This window comes from Geotrypetes seraphini, chromosome 8 (assembly GCF_902459505.1).
Source record: "Geotrypetes seraphini chromosome 8, aGeoSer1.1, whole genome shotgun sequence".
In the NCBI taxonomy this organism is placed as follows: Eukaryota; Metazoa; Chordata; class Amphibia; order Gymnophiona; family Dermophiidae; genus Geotrypetes; species Geotrypetes seraphini.
In genome coordinates this window covers 126,158,095-126,182,493 of record NC_047091.1, presented here as the reverse complement: position 1 = coordinate 126,182,493, position 24,399 = coordinate 126,158,095, and the positions used below count along the sequence as shown (strand labels likewise).

General features: G+C 44.1%; 2 protein-coding genes across 5 annotated transcripts in view; one reads left to right on the top strand and one right to left on the bottom strand.

The window, feature by feature from the left end:
* The window catches only part of PCSK4 (proprotein convertase subtilisin/kexin type 4), a 107,794-nt gene extending 103,208 nt beyond the window's left edge, over positions 1-4,586 (bottom strand). Inside the window, exon 1 of one of the 2 annotated variants that reach the window (XM_033957494.1) lies at positions 4,360-4,586. In XM_033957494.1, coding sequence (XP_033813385.1) covers positions 4,360-4,536 — 177 coding nt within the window. In that variant the 5' untranslated portion in view covers positions 4,537-4,586. The remainder of the gene's footprint in view (positions 1-4,359) is intronic. The other variant, XM_033957495.1, reaches the window with a different exon arrangement.
* A 6,265-nt stretch (positions 4,587-10,851) lies between these two features.
* REEP6 (receptor accessory protein 6) overlaps positions 10,852-24,399 on the top strand; it is a 32,871-nt gene continuing 19,323 nt past the window's right edge. Inside the window, exon 1 of one of the 3 annotated variants that reach the window (XM_033953897.1) lies at positions 10,852-11,029. In XM_033953897.1, the coding sequence (XP_033809788.1) occupies positions 10,915-11,029 (115 nt within the window). In that variant the 5' untranslated portion in view covers positions 10,852-10,914. Of the gene's footprint in view, positions 11,030-16,777; positions 16,812-24,399 lie in introns of those variants that run through there. The other 2 variants (XM_033953898.1, XM_033953899.1) reach the window with 2 other exon arrangements.

Below are 24,399 nucleotides of genomic sequence, written 5' to 3'. Positions count from 1 at the left end.
TGACACTGTTGGAAACAGCAAACTGGGCTAGATTAACCGTTGATCTGACCCAGTATGGCTATTCTTATGATTTAAAAAAACAACAACTTAGGGAAGCAGCTTCAAAGGACTTAGGGAAGCAGCTTCAAAAGTTAAAATTTACATCAGACATGGACATTATTCAAAAATACCATCCTGGAATCCCAGACCAAATATATCCCACTTATTAAAGAAGACAAAAAGAATGTCAAATGGCAGCCAGTATGAGTAAAAAAGTAAAGTGAAGGAGACTATTACAGCTCAAATAATATCCTTCAGAAAATGGAAGAAGGATCCAAATTAAGATAATACAAAACAGCAAAAAGAACAAGTCAAATACACAGAACTGATAAGGAAGACAGAAAAAAAACTTTAAAAGAAAGGCTGGCTGAGATGTAAAAACACACATTAAAAACTTTTTTTAGACAATTCAAAACAAGAAACCAGAAAAGTAAAAAAAATAAAATCACTAGATATCAAGAAGTAAAAAGTGCACGTGGAGAGGACAAGATATAGCAAAAAATTATAAGAATTCTTTGATTCAGTCTTCACTAAGAAAGATGTGAAGGGGTTGCTCATACCAGAAATGGTATTTAAGGGTGATGAGTTGGAAGAACTGAAACAAATTGGAAGATATAATAGGACAAAGAGTAGAAAATCACCTAGACCTGATGATATATACTCCAGAGTACTAAAAGAACTACAAAATTAAGGGCTCCTTTTACAAAGGTGCGCTAGTGTTTTTAACGCCTGCACTGGATTAGTGCACGCTAGCCAAAAATCTACCGCCTGATCAAAAGGAGGCAGTAGCGGCTAGCATGCGCTGCAATTTAGTGCACGCTATTCCGCACCTTAAGGTCCTAGCGCACCTTTGTAAAAGGAGCCCTAAATTGCATATCTTATTAGTTAATTAAAACTTATCTTTAAAATCAAGATTTTTTTTAAGAGTTCCAGATATGGGGGTAGGAGATTGGGGAGAAGACAGGAATGAGAGAGAGGGCATTTTTCATGTTCTATGACATGATACCTTTTCCAGTTTATTACCTGTACGGTTTTGGTTTTGTGTTGCCATTTGTTAATGATGTCTTTGCAATATTACTGACCATTGTTTGCTTGTTTGTTTGAAAATTTAAATTAATAAAAATGATTAAAAAAAAAAGAGTTCCAGTGAGCCCAATGTCAGTGCTGGGCAAAATGATAGAGACTATCATAATGAACAGACTATTAATTATATTTAAAAAATAAATAAAGAACAGTTATTAAACATATACATAGAATGGATTTAGCATAGAGAAATCTTGCCTTACTAAATAGCTACATTTTTTTAAAGTTGTGAATAAACATGTGCCTAAAAGTGAGCCCATAGATATTGTATATCTTGATTTTTAGAAAGTATTAGATGAAGTAGGCGACCACTCGAGGAAGTTAAAAAATCATGGGATAGGAGGCAGCGGATTATGAACTGGTTAAAAGATAGAAAACAGAGAATAGGGCTAAATGGTCAATATTCTCAATGGGTAAATAGTGAGGTCCTCCAAGGATCTATGCTGTGACCACTGCTTGTTAAATAATAAACTAGTGAGGTGATCACATTTGTTAACTCACAGAAGGACTGAGAGAACTTGCAAGAGGACCATATGAGAAATTGTGAGACTAGGCATTCAAATGGCTAATAAAATTTAATGTGAGCAAGCAGTGAAAAGTGATATGGGTAAGGAAGAGCAATCCAAACTATAGCTACATGATGTAAGGTTCCACATTAGAAGTCACCAACCAGGAAAATGAGAACACGGACCCATAGGAAACAACAGAAGTCACCAACTAGGAAAATAATCTAGGTGTCATTGTTGATGATATATTGAAATCCTCAGGGGTGGCCAGAAAGCAAATACTGTAGAATATTAGTAATTATGAAAGGAATGGAGAATAAGACAGAGATAATTTCTGTACCATGCCTTTGTATCACTCCATGGTGCGACTGCACCTCAAATATTGTGTGCAGTTCTGATCACTACATCTCAAAAAAAAGATACAGCAAAATTTGAAAAGGTTTAGAAAAGGGCAACCAAAATGATAAAGGGAATGGAATGACTTCACTATGAGGAAAGGTTAAAGAGACTAGGGCTCTTCAGCTTGGAAAAAAGATGGCCAACAGGAGATAAAACAGAGGTCTATACATTAAGTACAGTGGAAAAGGGGTACACAATGAAGTTACTAAACAGTGTGCTTACAGTTAACTGTAGAAAATATTTCTTCACTCAATGTATAATTAAGCTTTGGAATTTGTTGACAGATACTGGGCTATATTGACCATTTGTCTGACCCAGTATGGCTATTCTTATGTCTATAAAACATTAAGGTGGATTTTGTAAAAAATTGACTGCTTCTCTATTTTACTCTTTTGGGATTATTCCTGAGTAACTGACCCATCCCCTTGTAACCTAATCCGACCTTGAACTGAATAGGTAATGACGGAATAGAAAACCTGATTAACATAACATAATACTAGATACAAGGGACATTCAATAATTTATCTAACTCAGTAGGAAAGAAGAGAGTTTTCAAAAACATTTTGTTTATTTTTCAATAGTCTCCTGATAGCTCCATACACTTCATCCTCTTTTCCTGCAATGACTTTAACCCCTTTGAAAAGAATTCTTCTGTTTGACCTTCAAACCAGAACGTCACAACTTCCTTAATGTCTTCATCTCTTGAAAATCACTATCCACAAAGAGATTTCTTCAAAACTTGAAACAGGAAATAATCTGAGGGAGCCAGATTAGGACTGTAGGGTGGATGGTTCAGCTACTGAAACCCACAGATGGCAGACTGATTGTTGTGATATGTGCACTGGTGCATTGTCATGAAGAAGCAGTACACTGCTGTGAGTTTTCCTCATATTTTCTCCTTGATTGACTTCCACAAAATAATCATTATGTTGGCATACTCTCCCCAGTTATGGTTGTCTTGTGTGACATGAACTCCAAAAGCAAAAGTCCTTCGTCATCCCAGAAGACAGTTGCTATAACTTTCCTGTAGATTTTTCTGTCTTGAACTTTTTTGAGGTGGGGGGATGACTTCTGCTTCCAATGCATTGACTCCATTTTGAACTCAGGATCTCTGTGATAGACCCAAGTCTCATCTACAGTTACCAAACAATGAAAATAAGTTCACTTTCCAAACGATGAAAAAAAGCTCATTTGCTCTTCACAGAGCATCTCTAAGTTCTCCTGATAGCACTGAAGCCTCGTGGCCTTCTGACATGGCGTCAGCATTCTTGGAACCCATCTTGCACTAACCTTGGATATGCCCAACTTTTCATGAATTATTTTCCAAACTATACCTTCCAAGATGCCCATTTCTTCAGCTATTCGGGAAACCTTAATTTGTCTGTCAAAATTAAATCTTCAGCTTCCTTACACATTTCTGTGAAAGTTGCTTCCACAGCCCCCCCCCCCCCCCATGTGAGGGTCATCTTCAATGGACTCTCTACCCCACTTAAATTGCTTGCTCCAAAATTTTACTTTGTAGGATGATGGGGCACACTCACCATAAACTGCAGTCATGCTTTCATGGATCTCCTTTGGCTTTTTCCATTCTTTTGTGAGAAATGTTATCCCTGAAAGGTGCTCCAAATCTAGCAGTTTCTTACTTAATTCACACCAGGACTCTCCTGACATCCTTTCTCTTGGAATGTTAGACTCACTGAGCCACAACTATGCATGAGTAACTTTGAGACATGTCACAACATGCACAGACTTGGTTCAATAGGCTTTTACTTCCTTTCATGTTCAGGTAGATAAATTATCGAACGCCCCTCATACTTGTGATCTGGCTGAGCCACTGTTGGAAACAGAATGTTTATGTAAGGTCAAGGGCCATGTGTTTGATACACCACCTTTCTGTTGTACAACTAAAGCGGTTTACCTGACTTACAGCAGACCCGAGAAGCGGGCAGAAGGTGCAATCAGTTAACACTGAGAAGCAGGAGACAGACAGTGTTAGGCAGACAGACAGAGCACTAGTGACAGGCAGCTAGAGGGCACCGAGAATCGGGAATAAGAACAGCGAGAGGCAGGTAGGAGCACAGAGATGGCAGCACGACAAGTAGGTAGAGGGCCCCAAGAAGCCAGATCAAGCAATCACAAGTAGGTACTTTGAAGAGGGCTGAGAACAATGACAGACAAATAGAAGAAGGCACCCCCCCCCCCCCCCCCCCGTCTCTGCTTGGCGGGCTCCTGCAGTCTATTACGCCTCGTTCTCCAGGCTCCTCCCATCCACCGGCAGCGTTTTAATACTTTTCCCTTTAGTTTATATCACAATAAAGCGGGCGGTACCGACCGGCCCCAGGAAACTGAAGCGCTGCCTCCGAGCTACGCGAGCCGCCTCTTGAGCGCCGCCACGGATCTGCACGGCCCAGCTGTTGGTGTAAACGTGCAACGCCAGAGCCAGGCGCAAGCCACAGAGCAGCAGCGCCAGAGCCAAGACAAGAGACGGGGACGGGCCTCCAGCTCTCATGGCAGCGCCGCCCGAAGGCTTTGCGTCGCCCCCGTCACACTCTTTGAATCCCGCGCCTGTCTCGCGTCCGTAGCAACCGCGCATACGTCAGAGGGTTCGGAGCGGCGAGCTCGCCTCGCACAGGACCCCGGGAGTTGTAGTTCAGGATTGCGCCATAGCACTGGGGGTTCAACGCGGAAAAGCAGGCAAGGGAATGCAACTAGCAGTAAGTTGAGAACAGTATTTACATTGGGAGTGAGAAACACCAGTGCAAACATGCACCAGAATATAGGAATGGTATCTGAAAGGTTCAGGAAGCCCAACATTTTATCTCTGACAGTGCAGTAGCACCTCTTTCCCTCACCCCTCCAGTATTTCACTAACTCAATCCTTTCCCCCCCATCATGTGCCCTCTTTTTATTTATACTCTCCTTCCATTATGTGCCCTCTTTCTCTACCCCTTCCATCCAGCATCTTCTCTCCCTGTCCACTTCCATCCAGCGTCTGTCCCCTCTCTCCACTTCCTTCTTGCATCTGCTCCCCTCTTTCTCTCTCTCCTCCCCACTTCCATCCCACATCTGCTCTCTTCTCTTTCCCATCCACACTTCCATCCAGCATAGGCTCCCCCTCTAACCTCCCCACTAACATCCAATGTCTGCCCTTTCTCTCTCTCTCCATCCACCCCTCTTCCATCAGCATCTGCCCCTTGTCTCTCCCTTCCCCCCACTTTCATCAGCATCTGCCCCCTTCCTTTCTCTCCAACCCAATTCCATCCAGTATCCTCCCCCCTTATGTCTCTCTCCCCTTACCCTGCACACCAATTCCATGAGAATCTGCCCCTTTCTCTCCCTCCACCACCCTTCCATACAAGTTTCCTGCTCCTTTCTTTCTCCCTCCATCCCAGTGCCATGCACCAAGGTCCTAACGGATGTAGCGGTATATAAGAAATAAATTACATTACATTACATTACATTACTACAGCTGCTAGCTCTGCTCCAGAATAAGTAAGTGACATCGTAGGGGGTGGACCAGCAGCCGCGAGGAGGTGCAGCAAGGTCTCGTGATGACTGCGGCTGCCGGTCCATCCCCTCTGACGTCACTTATTTGTTCTGGAGCAGAGCCGGCAGATGTAGTCATTGCAGGACCTTGCTGCACCTCTGCGCGGCTACCACTCCACCCCCCTCTGATGTCACTTACTTGTTTCAGAGCAGAGCAGGCAGATGCAGTCATCGCGAGACCTTGCTGCACCTCTCCACGGCTGCCAACTCTGCTCCGGAACAAGTATGTGACGTTGGAGAGGGTGGACCAGCAGCCACTGGAAGATGCAAGAAGGTCCCGCGGCAGAGTAGGGTATAATGATATTCTGTCCTGACCTGAGGGAGGATATTTTGGTCTTAAAGTTGGTATTAAAATTAATCCAATAAAAAGACACCACCTTATTTCCATTTCACTAAGGACACCAATTGTGTCCTGACCACTTTGTGACCCGATTGTTCCCTGGCCCGATTCATTAACCTTGGTGCCGATCAACCTCCAATCCAATCCGATCCACGCATGCAAATGAGAGAAATTGCAGCGATTCACTAAACAAGGAAGGCAGCGATTCACTAAACAATTTAAGGAACACTTTGGGCTGGCCGATCAAAAAATAAGCGACTGCTGAAGGCCAGTCGCTCACGTCATTTCCTGCTCTCTGCACCTTAAAATACCTGCCCTGAAGCAAAAACCCTGCTCTCTGCCTCTCTGCTGCCCTGCCTGCATTTCTGCCGCTCTGCTTTCTGCCCCAAAAGAAATCAGTGCCCTGACTCTCCTGCTCTTGCCACCCCGACTTTCCTGCTTTCTTCCGCCCTTCTCCGCAGTGCAAGCCCATGGTTTTAACCTGCAGGTTTAAAGCAGGACTGCACTGCGGGGAAGGCCGGCAGAGAACAGGAGAGTCAGGGCAGCACAGGCTTGTGAAAATCCTTCTGGCTATGCCATGTCTTTTCCTCCCCTTTTCCGATCGGCTCTTAAATCTCCTCTTTCAAACCTTTATAGCTTCATCGCTGCAACCAGCGTCATTTAAAGAATCAGGGCTCTTTTAACATGCACTAGCTAGTGCTTCAAGTGAACGCCCACTACAAAACCAGCGTTAACTGCTTAGCCTCTCCCCCCCTCCCCCCCAATACACACATACACTGTTCCCAAACACATGGAACAAAGCAAAAATGAATAAAAAGTATTACTATAGTTTGGGGTTCACCCACAACATCGTCACCTCCCCCCCCCTTTATTATACAAAACAAGCCTAGTTTAATTTCTGTTCCAATGACGGCTGCATGCACGGAACATCTGGAGACCAAAACCTGGTTTTGCCAGGTTGTATTTGTTCCTTTCTGTTTCATCCAAATTGATTTTTTGCGTTATTTTGCTCCCTGCATTCTAGCTGGTAAATGAGTGCTATGATTACTAAAATGCAAGAAGGCTGGACAAAACTCGAAGGAGCACGGAGCACATGCGCAGACCATCTACAGGCAAAGAAGATAGTCTGCGCATGCGTCAGGATTGCTCTTCGGCGATCCGTACGGTCAGTTGGGGGCGTGATTCCAATCGCCCCTATTTGCATGAGGGCGTTTTGTGAATCAGCCCCCTGGCCACGGTTCAGATCGCTCATGGATTGGATTGGATCCATGGGCTTAGTGAATCTAGCCCTTTGTCCTGATAAAACCTGGACATGTGGCCCTGCTCCCAACCCTGCCCCATGGCTCTGTTCCCAGCCCCACCCCATTCCACCCAAGTAACGATCCAGCCCCACTCTCCAAACCTCCTCCTTTTTTTCCAGCTTGAGGCTGCATCTGGAGGGCCTCCAAGAATACGCAGATATGATGCAATGACGTCACATACATGCGTGTGACATCATCATGTTACATACGCTGTAGTGCAGCCCCGCTTTAAACCCACGGCAGAAATTCAGATTCAGGGCAGCAGAGATCAATCTGGGTGGCAGAGAACAGGGGGAAGTTTGGATTCGGGGGCAGAGAGCAGGGCGGTGAGTCAGGGCAGCGAGAGGAGAGTCAGAGCGGGAGCAGTCAGCAGAGAGCAGGAAAGGTTGTGAGCGACTGGTCCCCACCAGTCGTTTCTTTTTTGATCAGCCAGCCCAGTCGGTGTTGCTGAAAAAGTTTAGTGAATCGCGTCCTTCCTGCTTTGCATGCTGCTTACCCTCATTTGCATGCGCAGATCGGAATCAAATCGGCCACCAGGTTAGTGAATTGGGTCAGGGCAGGGCCGGATTTTCCTATAGGCTAACTAGGTTTGAGCCTAGGGCCTCAAGATCAAGAGGGGCCTACATTCAAATTGTTAGCAAAATTAAAATTACACTATTCTAAAAACAGTGAACACTAAAACACTGAACCAAAAATAAGGAGAAATTCTACGCTTCGGGATCGGAACCGGCTCCGGCCGCAACAGGGCGCCGACTCGGCTTCTCCCTTTCTTTTTCTTGCCCTGGGAGGAGGATCGGGGAGGGAAAGATGTCAATCCGGAAACAGCTGGGCAAACCCCAGCCCCGCAGGGAGAGAGGCAAAATGTGGATCCGTTAGGACAGGGCGGCCCAGACTGGCATCGTGGGGGGGGGGGGTTCAGTGGAAGGGGGATGGGAGGCAGGCAGGCTGGCATCGGGGAGTGGGGGTTTAATGGAAGGCAGGCAGGCAGGATGGCATGGGGGTGTTCAATGGAAGGGGGATGGGAGGCAGGCGGCCATCGGAGGGGGGGTGAGGTGAGGAAGGACGCACTGGGGGCACTATGGACATAGGAAGGGGCAATGTTGTGTGTTATGTTTGATTAGTTATTGTTACAAGTACTATATATGGTGCTGAGAATAAATGTCCAAATAAGTGTTCTCGACTTTTTTTATTTATTATCCGTGTCACATTTTTTATAAAGGTTAGTACCAATAACAACATGTTTCATTTAACATATTGATATATATCACAGTAATGATGTATTTTATTATCTCTCTTGTAATTTACAAACTTAAAAATGGGAGGTGAAAGGGCCTCATAAGTGGAATAGCCTAGGGCCTCTTTTCATCTAAATCCAGCCTTGGGTCAGGGTCGCAAACCAATCGGTACACAATCGGTTTGCTTAGTGCAGTGTTTTTCAACCGCTGTTCCGCGGCACACTAGTGTGCCGCGAAATGTTGCCTGGTGTGCCGTACGGTGCAGACACTGATTAGGCCTCAGGCCGGGTCCCGCACGCGCTCCCATGAGACTCCCCCGGTCCCCGCTGCTGTTCAGTTTCGATCTTCTGCTCTGACGCAACCGGAAACAGGAAGTTGCAGCAGAGCAGAAGATTGAACACTGAGCAGCTGCGCGTGCGCGGCTCTTTGGGAAAGTGTGCATGTCGCCGAAAAACAAAACCTACAAACTAAGGTGAGGCGAAGGGAGAGAGCTGGCTAAACAGTAGGATCGATTGGGCAGGCGAGTGGTGGCTGCAGGGACCGTGCGATCGCTCGTGTTCCCGGCTCAAATTGGAAGGAGGGAGTGAAAGGGAAAAGGATTCTGGGCCAAGGGGATGAAGACGGAAAGAAAAACCCACAGCAGGAAAGAAAGGGAAGGACAGGCAGGTGAGCCAGATGCTAGAAGCAGGGGGGGGGGAAGAAAGAGGGAAAAAAGCTAGATGGGGTTGAAAAGAAGAGACACACTGGTATGGAAGAGGAAGATAGGGGAAATCTGGACACAGGAAGGTAACAGAAAGAGGGGAAATTATGTGCATGGGGCATAGGGAAAGAGACATAAAGGGGACATGCCATGGGGATGGTATATGGACACGGGGGAGGGGGGCAATGACAGATACATAGGGGAGATATTAGAAATGGAGAAAATAGGAGCACAGAAGCGAGATGGTTTGTGGGGATGGGATAGGGACCGAGCTCGCAGGCTCCAGTGGCTTGCACAAATTACATTGTAACGTGCCATGAAAATAAGAGGGAGGAAGGTAGATAGATAGATAAGCCACGTGAGAGGAGCTGAAGGGTAGTAGAAAGGAACAGATGGTAAAGGAGGGAGGGAAGGGTGGTGGTGGAAAGGAATAGGACAGACATTGAAGGAGGGTGGAGAGAAACAGACCCCGAAGGGAAATGTGGAAGACAGAGTGGGAAGAAGACAGATGCCAGACTATGGGGGAGCGGAGGGAAGAAGATGGGTGCTAGACCAATTGGGGGGGGGGTGAAGGGAGAGGCACAGTAACAGCAAATGGAAGATGTAGAGAGAAGACACACAATGGATGGAAGGAATTGAATGAGAAGATGTGGAAAGCAGAAACCAGACAACAAAGGTAGAAAAAAAAATTATATTTATTTATTTATTTTTTGCTTTAGGATAAAATAGTATATTAGTTGTGTTGATAAAAATTTATAAACAAAGCCCTGCCAGCTGAACATCTCTTTCTCTAGTTCAGCAGCAGGAACTTTGATTTATAAGAAAGGAATAAGCTAAATATTACAGTACTAAGGCTTATATGGATGCAGCGGGGACGGTGACGGGGCGGTGAATAGGATGGCAGTGGCGGTGACGGGGCGGTGAAACGGATGGCGATGACGGTGACGGGGCGGTGAAGGGAACGGCTGTTGACGAAGAGCTACGTGTGTGTCTTTCTTCGATTCCAGCCAGAATATCAGCTTTGTGTTCAGCCAAACAGGCCCAGGTTTCGCACTGAATAAAGTATTTTATAATTTTTCACTATTCTGTTTACTTAATATTTCATAATAAAGTAATTATAAAATACTTTCTTTGTGTTTATTTGATTCCTATTCAAGAGAATTACTTTCTATATAGTCAATATAGGCACAGAGTTAAATTTTTTAACATTTTCTAATGGTGGTGTGCCTCGTGATTTTTTTCATGAAACAAGTGTGCCTTTGCCCAAAAAAGATTGAAAAAACACTGGCTTAGTGAATCTAGCCCTCTTAGAGCATTGGGGCTCAGATGTCCATTAGCACATGCCTTTGTCTTGCACATTTAACCCTTTAATCGGCAGATAGTGAAACGACTGTTTTATGTAACTTGATGTTGAAGGAAAGCAACAGTGCCAAGTAAACAGGCATTTGGAGATGCAGATCTCCCATAAGAGCCATAGAAGACACATGTAGCAACTATGCCACATAAAGGGTTAAACTTCTTCTTGGAGGCTCTGAGATCGTGTAACAGTGCTCAACCTAGCCGATCCTCACCTGCTCAGCGAGTCCTTCGCTCATTGGCGCGCAGAGTCTTGACCACGCCCCCACCTGCTCGGCGAGTCCTTCGCTCATTGGCGCGCAGCGTCTTGACCACGCCCACAGCAGGTGGAAGGGAGGTGTCAGCGCTAAAGCGGCTTAGAGCAGCGGGTGTTGGTGGAATAGACGTATCCGGTACCGGAGCTCGTGCCATGCCGTCCCTCCGGGAGCGCCTTCAGGCCTTTATTAATGGAGACAACCTCATGGCGAATATGCTGGGGAAGGTGGAGGCGAGAACGGGAATCAAAAAATATTACCTGGCCACAGGTGAGGAGCGATTGGGGACGGTAGAACCCCGCAGGTCTGTTTATAGATAACCTTATCTCCGATCTATTAACATATCGGAAAAAGTAGACTATCCAAAGGGCAAAGGCCGTCATCCACTAGTTGTCCACTGCACAACTGCTTGGCGTTAGGTAGAACGGCTCTCGCTGAAAGCCAAGGGGCGAGGTTCTTTATCCCCTGGAGGCATACTTTTGTGTAACAAATAATTTGAGGACCTTTTTAAATGCCAATAGAAAACATATATTTCCCTAGAGTGTTCAAAAACCCTGTAAAATCGAGAGGTAATGAAAATGCTCATCAAACTGCAAGGATTGTATCACCTTCCAAGTGGAAAGTGTTGGTATTAAATCTGTAAAAAGGCTTTGGGGGAAGGAACTTTTAAAAATGACTGCTAGACTTTGGAATCGTCCACTCTACTCTTCCATACGTTTTTACTGTTTTTTTTCTATACGGTATCCAGCATGGCGAGGTCGGGACCGGATTTACTATCATCTAGAGATAAACTACAGCTTAAGACATGATGTTTCACTAGCATGGAAGACTATTAAAATGTACTTTGTAGTTAACTGGCTGGAGCCTCTTAAATGTTCCAGTCTAGATATCACAGTACACATAAATCTGGCCCTGCATGACCTGACATATAAAGAGTGACTTTCAGGTATAACTTGTTTGTCTGGACCTCCTGCATCTATTAAAAGTGTAATATTTCATACAGACCCCTAAACCGTGTTTAGTTTTTTGGTATTTTGGTACTGCTTAGCCCTGATTACAATTTTATACTATTTCTGTACAACTACTAAATGTATGGAGCATTGACTAAATACATTTGGGTTAAAAAAATTTTTTTCTAAAGCCTATCCTGGTTCTGTGGCCCTAGTTGAGCAGCTTTGGGATTCATGATCTATGCTTATAGGAAGTCTTTGGATAAATGAGCACTGATTGAGAATAAATCCAGCTAAACTGGAGGCCCTTGGTGTTCATAGAGGAGAAAACTGGTGCTGCTTAGACATTTCACAGTGCATGGTATTTTCACAGACTTTTAAAGAGGAGTGCAGCTTTGGACTTTTTCGCAGTGGCGTACCTAGGAAAAGGCAGCATCTTACATACTGCAGTGAGTAGTACATCAATACACCTATTGTAAAACTAAACAAGCCAGACTAGTACAGATCAATCCTAACAGAAAACCATGTCTTTTCGAACACAGAAAACACATTCACATAGTATGTAATCACAAACTAACCCCAACCCCTTTTACAAAACTGTAGTGTGGTTTTTAGCCATGGTGGTAACAGTTCAGATGCCAACGCTAAAAAACGCTCTACAGTTTTGTAAATGGGGAGATAGAATAAAAATATGTAGACAAAGGTTAAACTGAAGCACCAAGAAGCTGGATTCTGCATACAATGCAACACCACAGAAACAGCAATGCATCTCCCCTAAAGCAAAAAAAAAAAAAATAGAATTTTTTTCTACCTTGTCTCCTCTTTCCTTATCTGCTTGTCACTCTCTTCCTTTCATCCACGGTCTACCCTCTCTCTGGCATTTTCTCTCCTATTCACTTTCCAGAAACTTTATGCCTCCCCCTTCCATTTCTCCCACACCCCCATGGTCTGGCATTTCACTCTCTCCTCTCCCTTCCCCCACTTCCATCAGCATCTGCCACCTTTCTCATCCTTCACCACGCTTCCATACCACCCTGACCCCCCTTTTTCTCCTTCCACCACCCTGCTATGCTTCTTTCTCTCTCCATTGAAATCGGCAAGGTCCCACGATGATTACTTTTGCTGCCGCTGCTTCGGAAGAGGTAAGGGACGTCGGAGGGGGGCTGGGCCGACAGAGGCAAGGTCCAGTGATGACTGCGGCTGCCGGTACACCCCCTTCCGACATCATTTACCTCTTCCGAAGCAGCGGTAGCAAAAGTAATCATCGCAGGACCTTCGTGCACTTTAGCGCGGCTGCCAACTCTGCTCTGGAATAAATAAGACAGCCGTGCTGAGTGCCATTTTCAGCAGCGCAGGAGCTTCCGGACCCGGCCGGCTGTGCACCCCCTGGACGGACCGCACCCCCCTTTGGTATACCACTGCTCAGTGGGGAATTGCCCTTAAACTTGCAAATTTGAGATTGACACAGTGGACCGTGGTTTAACTGCAGGAGCGGGAAAAAATTGGGCCTACCACTGGAATTGGAACAAGGCCTTTACCACCCTATGGGAGTGGTAAAAGGTCTTTCTTGCTCCCTTTGTTAAAAAAAAAATTGTACACAGATCAGTATCTCCTGAGTCCAGCAGCCCCCCCCCCCCAATCCTATGTGAATCGACACACCTACACATTCCGTCTCAACTGCTCTCTCAGCCTGTGCCTCTTTTACCTTTGTTCTCCATGGCAGCTGAGGCTAATATTCAAAGGCCTGCACTGATGCCTTCCCTCTGATTCCCATGTGGGCGGGACTGGGACTAGAAGGGTTAAAGGGACTGGACCTGCAGGGTTCGAGACCCATGTTAGTAGGGAGCTGGAGGGAAGGGAGAGAGGTGCTGGACCCATGTTGGAGGGTGACTGGAGCTGGAGGGAATGGAGAGCGATGTTGGACCTGCAGGGAGGAGGATAGGGAAGGAAAAGAAGATGTTAAACCAAGGAGATGAAGGAAGTAAAATACTGAACACAGCAAAGGGAGGGAGGAAGGAAAGAGAACAAAAAACATATTGGTGTAAGGGAGTAAGAGGGGAGAAGCTGGACACAGGGAGATATATGAAAAAAAGGGGAGACCCTGGTGATTGTGTTAAGAAAAGCCAGAAGGAAACAGAAACCAGAACCTGAGATCAATATGATTTGAAAAATAAAAATTACCAAACAGAAGGTCAAAAAAAAATTTATTTTCTATTTTGTGATTAGAATATAATATATTGAAAAGTGTATCCTGCCAGAGCTGGTATTAAATATAGCTGAGGACCATAAAGCCCACTAACAGGTTGTGCCTTCTTCAGCGGTATTCTGTTAGCATGATTTTTCTTTGTAGCATTCTGTAGTAATTTGACTTGTTCAGTGTTCTCAATAGTGGAGGGGATATTTGAGAGGGAGGGGGAGACATGGGTTTTGTTTGATCCTTGTTCTGTATTGTATGTGATTTATAAAATGACAATTGTATAGAATATTCTTTTTATACTTTAATAAAATAATAAGTTTAATATAAAATCGATAACTATTTGAGGCTTGTGCATATGGGATCAGACGGTTTGCGGGTACAGGGACAAATATTTTCCCCGTGTCATTCTCTAGTGCAAATATCTTCCATAGTTAAATAACTTCTACCTATAAAGCTTTGCCAAAATCTGTAATAGTGTTTGTAAGTATCAGATTGAATTTCTGCAGTTTCTTAAAACATGGGATTAGATTACCAGAGAAAAGTATTACACATTTGCACTTAATCCAGCAGTGAGGCGCTAATGGAATTAACCTGTTATGCTGACTCTCCATGTCTTTCCCTTTCCCTGCTTTGGTGTTTCTTTCCATGTGCACCTAGATAGATGGTGTTCAATCTATGTGCCCTTTGTTACCTTACCTGTATGTGGGTCTACTTTCTGTTCCATTTTCATATACAGTACTGTATTTTTAATTGCCATGTGACACTTATCCTCACTAGAAACTCGTGATAGTTTTACACAGACTAGTTGTGTTATGCGAAGAAAAGAACAGTAGCCATGCAGTTTTGCAAGAGATTAAGGATTGATTAGTGAATGTGGGTTTTGCCCCCACCCTCACTACAGGGGGGTGGAAAACTGAAGAAGGTTAGGTTGGGACTTCATCTTGGAGAAAACATGACCAAGGGAGAATGTGATAAAAAGGTTTTTAAAATCATGAACAGGGTGGAGCAGATAAATAAATAGCTGTTAAGTATATTTTTGAAAATTTCATAGTGGTGCTGCAATTTGCTAATTTTGTGTTTACCTTATTCACTATATTTGTTCATATTTTGGATTTTTTTATGCTGTTAACAAAAGTTTGTTGAATTGTACACTGCCTTGGGTGAATCTCTCATAAAGGGCTAATAATTCCCAATAAATAAAAAGGAAACCATTGTTTGACCTTTTGAAATAGTACCAGCCCTAGAGGATATACCATGAAGCTAATAAGCAGCAGATTTAAAACAAAATGGGAGCGAGTTATTTCTCATCCGATGCACCATTAAGCTGTGGAATGTCTTGCTGGAAGATGGATTCAGTCCTTCTTGTAGGACAAGCAGGATACACTCCTCCCTCCATATTTGCAGGGTTTAGGGGTGAATTTGTGAATAACTTTAGGGCCACTCAGACCCACCCCCACCTCCTTCCCATCTCCTGGATCTCTCTGCACCTTACTAAGGATTGACTCTGACCCACTCCTGCCTCTCCACACCTTACCTGGTCTAGCGGTGAGAGAGTACATATGGTAGTAGATAGTTAATTTTACACCTTGTTTCTGGTTTTTCTGGAACCCCACTATTTACCCTTCTCAAACAGTTCTTAATCCATAATAGGACATTACCTCCTATCCCATGACTTTCTAATTTCCTCAGAAGTCTTTCATGAGGTATTTTTTCAAATGCCCTTTAAAAATCCAAATACATAATGTCAACCAGTTCACCTCTATCTGCATGTTCATTCACCCCTTCAAAGAAATACAGTAGATTGGTGAGGCAAGATTCCCTTGACTAAATCCATGTTGGGTTTTTTTGTTTTTTTGCTTCCTTCCTTGGAAGACATTGCATTGCAACTATCTGGTCTTCCATCCACAGGTCTGTTAAACACTGCCTTGACTAGGTATCCAACTTCTCCAGGCAATCCTTACACAAGAACAGCCCCTTTCCCCAACAGAAAGAGTCTTGCTGACTCTTGAATATGCTACAACCATGTGCATAGTTGGATAATGCCTCGGATAAGAGTACAAAAACCCTAGGACAGTCTTATAAGATGCACTTCCTCCTTACTTGTTTTGTTAAGCTAATACACCTGGTTATGAGGCTTATGTTGCCCTTGTTTTGATGTTCAGATACCTTTTTGTTTTTATTTATGAGGTTTTTGAATATTGATTCACTGATGCAATTCATACATCCCTGATATCTCTTGGTTCCGAGTTATAAAACCATTTATTCATTGAATCTTTTGGAATGACTTATTTTCATACTGGGGTGAGCCAGTTCATCCTACCACCAAAGCTCCCTCTAAGGCTTGGCCAGGTATGTGCAAATTTTTTTCATGTGAGCCACAAGTTCTAAAAATCAACAATTTTTTTCCAGAATTTGCAAGTATTTTTGTGAGCAATCGTGTAAAATCTGTGAGCCAACGCTCCTAGAATGTATGAGCAACTGCTCACATTATCAAATTAGAAGAAACATAGCCCCTTGCAGTACTAAAAAGGCTGTAGAGTGCATATGCACAATTGCAACTGGCCCCATTCCCTCTAGTCAAGGGATGTTGACTATGTGGATGACATCCTGCTTGTCCTAGAAGAAAGCAAGTTACTTAGCTGTAATGGGAGTTCTCCGTGGACAATAAGGTATATCAGCAATACAATCTACCCACTTTCCCTGGGCAGATGAACTGACTCTTACAAGGGCTGAGGTAGGTAGGAAGTGGATCAGAGGGATTTCTTTTTTTTAATTTAATTTAATTTTTATTTTTAATTTATTTATTAAATCTCTGAACCATTAGAGTTTCTCCACCCAATGGGAGCTGTCGGATGTTACCTATGTGTGACTGACAAAATGTTATCCATGGATACTCCCATTACAGGTATGAAACTCTTATTCCTTTATTAGTAGATTGAGGACAGAATGCTGGGCTCCATGGACCTCTATGATCTGACCCAGAGTAATACATATTGATGATCTTGTGTTAAGCTTGTGTCCATGCATGCATGATCCCAGAAAGGGTCTGTAGCACTGAAAGAGGCTGTGATTAAGGGGGAAACCCAAGGTACGGTGGCTATGAAAGTTTATATTATTGCAGCTCCCACAGAAGCTTGTAATTATGATTTGAGTTTTGTAGAACCGCAAGGCACAGGCGGAATAGAAATCCCTAATGTAATGTAATGTAAATACAAAAACCAGGAAGAAAATGCTCAATCAAAACATCCTTCCCTAAAAGAAAACATGCATAGTCATGTGAGCTTCTGTGAAGCCATTCCTAGAATCTTTAGGATCAAAATGTAAGAGTAAATTTGGCGGCTTCTGTTACTGAGACCCAAAATTCCTGTCCACTACAACTAATCATCACTTTATTTCTTATTTTTTAAAACTTTCCTTCCCCCTAGCTTTCCTCAAATCAAGCCTTTGTCTTCACTACCCATTTTTTTAAAAAAAACTTATTTTATCATTAAAAAAAATTAATTTTTAAATTTTTATCAAGATCTTTTTAAGATATTTTAAATTTTTAATACTGTAAACCAGCCAGATACTTGTAGTAATTGGTATATCAAGCTAAGAATAAACTTGGAAACTTGGCACTGAAAGGTATATGCATGCTGTATGTACATTTTGACATTTATAGACGGTCCCTGCTCAGAAGAGCTTACAATCTAACTTAGACAGACATGACATATAGGGTTGGGGATGCAGAACCCAAGGTGAGAGGAGTTGGGAGTTGAAAACACACTCAAAAGGTAGGCTTTTAACTGGGTCTTTAACACTGCCAAAGATGGAGCCTGCCGTAGTGATTTGGGCAGCTTATTCAAAGCATATGGCGCAGGATGGTAGAAGGGACAGAGTCTGGAGTTGGTAGTTGAAGAGAAGGGCACAGATAGAAGGTACTTACCAGCTGAGCAGAGCTCGGGGTGGGGGGAGGGGGATCATAGGGAGAGATAAGTGAAGAGAGATGGTGAGGGGCAGCTGAGTGAGTGAATTTATAGATCAGTAAAAATTTATAGATCAGTAAGAGGAGTTTGAATTGTATGCGGAAAAGGATGGGAAGCCAATGAAGTGCCTTTCGGAGAGGGGTAATGTGAGTAAAGCGGCTCTCCCGGAATACGAGTCGTGCAGTTGAATTCTGGATGTAGGGGAGCGAGATGGCTAAGCGGAAGGCCTCAGAGTAGCGAGTTGTAGTGTAAGCGTGAGGTGATGAGGGCATGGATAAGTGTTTTGATAGTGTGCTCAGAGGAAGGGTCAGATTTTGGTAATATTATAGAGCAAGGGTCTCCAAAGTCCCTCCTTGATGGCCGCAATCCAGTTGGATTTTCAGGATTTCCCCAATGAATATGCATTGAAAGCAGTGCATGCACATAGATCTCATGTATTTTCATTGGGGAAATCCTGAAAACCTGACTGGATTGCGGCCCTCAAGGAGGGACTTTGGAGACCCCTGTTATAGAGGAAGAAGCAGCAGGTTTTAGTGATATGTTGTATCTGGGTGGTGAAGGAGAGAGGAATCAGATGACCCTGAGATTAGAAACAGAAAGGATGAGAGTGTTGTCCATAGAAGCAGAGAGGTGGGTTTAGGTGAGAAGATGAACAGCTCTATGTAAACCAGGGTTGGGCAACTCCGGTCCTCGAGGGCTGGAATCCAGTCAGGTTTTCAGGATTTCCCCAATGAATATGCATGAGATCTATTTGCATGCACTGCTTTCAATGCATATTCAATGGGGAAATCCTGAAAACCTGACTGGATTCCAGCCCTCGAGAACCGGAGCTGCTCACCCCTGGTCTAAACAGTAATTTTGATCTCTGAAGTTCTTGTACTATGAGCTGTGTGTGTGTAATAATGGGAGCTGCACTAATTAATCCACATAAGTGTAATGTAAATAACAGAAAATAAAACCTGCATGGTTCATCTAGTCTGCCCCATAGAAACATAGAAGATGACGGCAGAAAAGGGCTACAGCCCATCAAGTCTGCCCACTCTGCTTACCCACCCCCTGTCTATGCCCTAATGACCCAATTTCCTTATCTTGACACTTGTAGGGATCCCACATGGGTATCCCATTTATTCTTAAAGTCTGGCACGCTGTCTGCCTCGATCACTTGCACTGGAAGCTTGTTCCAATGATCAACCTTATATGCCTTATTTTATGGTTGTACCTCTCACTCCTAGCAAGTTACATCTCTTATGCCTTGTTTTGAGCATGAAGATCACTTAAGTTTTTTTTCGTGGATTCTTTTTCCTCTTATGTAGAGATCCTTTTTTATGTAGAGATCCTTTTTCTTCCCCCTCCCTCCCCCTAAGATAAGCAGCATAAAATCTGTTTTACTCTTGTTAGATTGCCAGATACATGTGACCTGCATTGGCCACTGTTGGAAACAGGATACTGGGCTTGATGGACCTTTGATCTGTCCCAGTATGGCAAGGCTTATGTTCTCTTGTCACTGTTTTTGACCCCACCACCTCCATGGGAAGGGTGCAAATTTTTAAGAGTTTTAAAATAAAGCAAGTGTGTTATGCACTTATGAGATTAGTGTCTGAGGTGTTATGCAACTCTGGGTCTGGAGGGATAATGCAAATACAGATTAACCAGGTCTAAGTAGATGTGGTTGTTGTAAATAGAAGCATGGTGACCTGGCTGCAATGTTCTCTCTAAGGGCTGATGTTCATATGAGCAAATTTTTTTTGTATGTGAGCAAAGTACTGAATTGATGCGAGCAAAAAATATTATGTTGTGTTACCATGATGGTATTATACACACTGTATATTACAAATTAAGAATTACAAATCTAAATGGAAAATAAGAGATTTTATTGAAAGGACTTGAAATATTTTTCAGTTAGCTCTCAGAAACCAACACCATCTTCCCCAGATCAAAACAGTAACTTGTCTTAACTTGCAAAAGAAGGTTTTGGTCTATGACAGTTGGTCAAAAATGTATTAAAATTGGTCCAATGAAAATATTTCATCTTAATTCTTTATTTTGTATTTATTAATCTTTATCCTGAATTTAAAAAAAAAAATTTCTACCTTTTTTGTTTTCAAGCCATTCTCCGATTTCTGCTTTCCTCTGTCTTAAGTTTCTTGTCGGGATTTTTCTCTTCCTTTTCCTTTCAGCTTTCTTGACCTCTGTCCCGATTTAACTAATTCTTACTATCTAGTCTCTTAAGTTCCTTTTTTTTTTTTTTTTTTAATGGTCTACCTGCAACTTTCCATTCTATCCCTCACTCTGGTTCTTCTTTTTTACTTACCCTTATTTCCAGGCTTTCACCAACTTTTCCCACTTTCTCTCCCCTTTTTTACCAATGTTTTTCACCACGCAATACACATACCCTTGGGGTATGCGGGCTGCTTGTTAGGGGTATTTATTTAGATTTTTATCCCGTTCTCGTAGCTCAGAACGGTCTACAAGCAAACATTCATATAGGAGTATATTTGGACATACAAGAATATACAGTAGTTAAATACAGGGATTATACAGCAATTTAAGAACAGTAGTTTAAGTACAAGGACTATACAGTAAATTAAGCACAGGTTAAGAGTGTACTATACAGCAATTTAAGTAGGAGATTGGAATGGAGAAGGGAGGGTAGAGGGGGTTTTAAGGGGGTGAGGTGTTGACTGAGGTGAATTTTAGTTGAAGAGGAGGGTCTTTACCTTTTTCCAGAAGTCTGATTTGTGAGGGGAATTGGTTCCAGAGTTGGGAGATAAAGTGGCTGTAGGTGCGTTTGCGGGAGGTTTCTGAGAGGAGGGACCTTCCTGGGGGGGATACATAGGTGTTGCTCCATTTCTGAGCGGAGGGTGCAGGGTGGGGATGTACATGGTTAGCTTGGATTTTATGTAGGAAGGGGTGGTGGTGTAAATTCTTTTATGCGCTATTACCAAGGCCTTGAATGTGCAGCGTTGGCTAATTGGGAGCCAGTGTTCAGCGTGGAGTGCTGGGGAGATGGGATCGTGGTAATTGAGGCTGTGTAGGAGGTGAATTGCTGCATTTTGCGCCCGTTGGAGGCGCTTGATCTTTTTTGGCTACTCCATTAAATAGGGAGTTGCAGTAATCCATTCTGGAGAGGACATATGCGTAGAGGAGTTGGGCTAGGTCAGGTGTGGAGATGTAGGGTTTGATCCTTCTCATTTGGCGGAGGTGGAGACTACTTGAGATATGTGGGTGGATAGGGATAGGTGGCCGTCTAATGTTACTCCTAGGCTACATATTTGATCTGCTGCTGTTAGTAAAGTGGAGTCCCAAGATAATGTTGGGTGTGTGTATTTGGTGTGTTTTTTTCTGATCCATAAAAGTTCAGTCTTGGAGTTCAGTTGTAGTTTGTCATTCAGGTTTTCATGTCAGAGAGGCAGTGTTGGAGATTAGTGATTTGGGACGATCGGTTTTTGCCTAGTGGGAGGAGCAGCTGGATGTCACCGGCGTAAGAGTGGATTTTAACGTTGTACTTCTGGGCTTTATCAATGACAGGGATTAAATAGGAAGGGGGATAGAAGGGCGCCTTGGGGAATGCCATATTTGATAATAGGACAGTTTGGGTCCTTTGGTGGAGGAAGGAGGTGAACCACTGGAGGGCAGAGTCCTTGATTCCAAGGTCATAGAGTCTAGATATGAGGAGGCGGTAGTCGACAGTGTCAAAGGCCGCACTGAGGTCAAGTAGGACTAGTAGGGCATCGCTGCCTTTGTCAAGTATCAACCAGCTGTCATCGATATCTAGGAGTACTGACTGTGCTATGGCCTGTCGGAAGCCGGATTGAGCAGGGGACAGAGCAGCTTGTTCTTCAATGAAAGGGTGTAATCGCTGAAGCACAATTTGTTCTAGGATTTTGGAGACAAATGGGAGGTTGGAGACCGGGCGGTAGTTGCTGGTTTCGTTAGGGTCGAGGGTGTGTTTTTTGAGAGTGAGTTTGATAATAGCTGACTTCCAGCTGAGAGGTACTGTCCCTGTGAAGAGGGAGGAGTTAATAATGGGGAGGATGGGTTCTGCCATGGCGGCTTCTGTGGACAGTAGAAGGCTAGATGGGCAGGGATCGAGGATGGTGCTGGAGGGCTTGAGTTCTCTTAGAATGTTCCCTGACTACTTGTCCGTCAAAGCTGCACTGCTGCCACTGGGGATACCTCCTTGCTGCCTGCCCCACCCGCTAAAGCTGCTGCTGGGAAACCCTACCCACCACACCTCTCCTCTCTCCCAAAGCCAACTCACAGGGCTTCCCTCCGATGTCAGAGCTGACATCAGAGGAAAGCCTTCCAGGTCAGTGGGGGGGGGGTGTTTCCCAGTTAACTCCTTGCCGCACTTGCTCCTTCTGCCTTCAGCGACTTGTTGGGAGACCTGCAGACAGCAGCGGTTCACACGCTGCACGTAACTGACCCGGAAACCTTCTCTCAGACATCAGAGATGACGTCTGAGGGAAGGCTTGTGGGTCAGCCACGTGCAACATGTGAATCGCTGCCTGTGCAACCTCCTGACAAGTCGCTGAAGGCAGATGGAGCGAGTGTGACTCAAACAAGTAAGGGAACACAACTTTCTGAGACAAAAAGAGGGGAAGGAGCACGTGTGGGCATTGGAGGGGCACAATTTTGGGATAATGGCTGGAAGGTGGGGAGGGGGCACAAACTCAACTCGGAAGGAAGGGAGGGAGCATGAACATAGAACACAGTACTCTTTCCTCCCTCCTTTCTTGTTTGGCATGTGTATGAGTGAGAGGGAAAGAGATGGTGACACATGGGGAAAAGAAGAGAGGAAAATTGGGCATAAGGAGAGAAGTAGATATGCATAGGGAAGAGAAGGATGAGAGGGAGAAATGTTGGATATGGTGCTGTAGAGGGAACAGAGGGACACATTGAAGGGGATGCAAGGGGGAGGAATATTGGATATAGTGATGGAGGGAGAGATGTAGCATGGTGCTGGAGAGAGGTGATAGAAGGAGAAATGGGCATGGGACTGGTGGGCAGTGGTGAAAAATGCTGCACATGATCTGAGGGAAATGTTGAACTCATGGAGGGGACACAGAGAGAGAGAGATGTTGGTTGGGGAAGGGAATGAGGTCCAGAGGAGAGGAAGCATGCAGGAGGGAGGGAGAAAAAAGGAAGTGCAATCAGAGATTCATAAAATCACCAGCCAACAAAGGTAGGGAAAATGATTTTATTTTCAATTTAGTTATCGAAATGTATCCACTTTGAGCATTTATATCTGCTGTCTATATTTTTCTGGTTTTCTATAGTTGTTACTGAGATACATTGCATATTTTAAAGTCATCTGCCTTGACGTCTTTGGGGGAAAACCCCCCTAAATATAAATGATTAACATTTTCTCTGTATAAAGTGTACTTTGGTTTTGTTTTTAATTTTGTGGTTATGTTAAGATTATATTGTGTGTGTATATAAAAAAACAGATGGAAGAAATTGCATTATAATTAGTACTATTATGGGGGATGTGTCTTGGGCAGAGCCTGGGTGTGGTACTCGGTTGATATTTGTTAGACTTAGTGGGTACTTGGCTTGAAGAAGTTGAAACTGTTCTATACAGCACTTACCCCTATATCTCCCTTTACTTTCCCCTTCCATCATCTCCCTCCTTTCTCTACCCCCCCCCAAATCTGCTCCTTTTGCTCCCCTCTTCCATCCAGCATGTGCCCCCTTCTATAGAGTGTCTCGTCTTGTCTCCCCTCCCTTCCATCATCTCCTGCTTATCTCTGCCTTTTGTCTCCTCTTCTATAAAGAATCTGTCCCCTCTCCCTCCTTTTCCTTCAGTATCTCCAAACACTGTTCTAAACAGCACTTGCCCCCTATATCTCTCCTTTCTTTCCCCTTCCATCATCATCTCCCTCCTTTCTCTACTCCCCAAAATCTGCTCCTTTCACTCCCCTCTTCCATCCAGCATGTGCCCCTTCTATAGAGTGTCTTGTTTTGTCTCCCCCCTTCCATCATCTCCTGCTTCTCTCTTCCATCCAGTATCTGCCTTTTGTCTTCCCTTCTATAAAGTATCTGTCCCCTCTCCCTTTCCTTCAGTATCTATTTGTCTCTATCTCCTTCTTCCATACAGCATCAGCTCATTTTCAATTCAGTGTCTTCTTTCTCTTTCCTCCTTTATCATATCTCCCGCCTGTCTCTTATCCCCCCCACCTTCCTTCTGGCTACTGCTGCTTCTCCTCTAAACAAGCAGCAGCAGTGGCAAAACAGCCTAACTCAGTGATTCCCAACCCTGTCCTGGAGGACCACCAGGCCAATCGGGTTTTCAGGATAGCCCTAATGAATATGCATGGAGCAGATTTGCATGCCTGTCACTTCCATTATATGCAAAACTCTCTCATGCATATTCATTAGGGCAAGCCTGAAAACCCGATTGGCCTGGTGGTCCTCCAGGATAGGTTTGGGAACCACTGGACTAACTCATTATCCTGCGGGGCTGTATGCACAGCTGCTGGTCATGCCCCTACAATGTCCGGTTCAGGGCACAGCCAACTGCTGAGC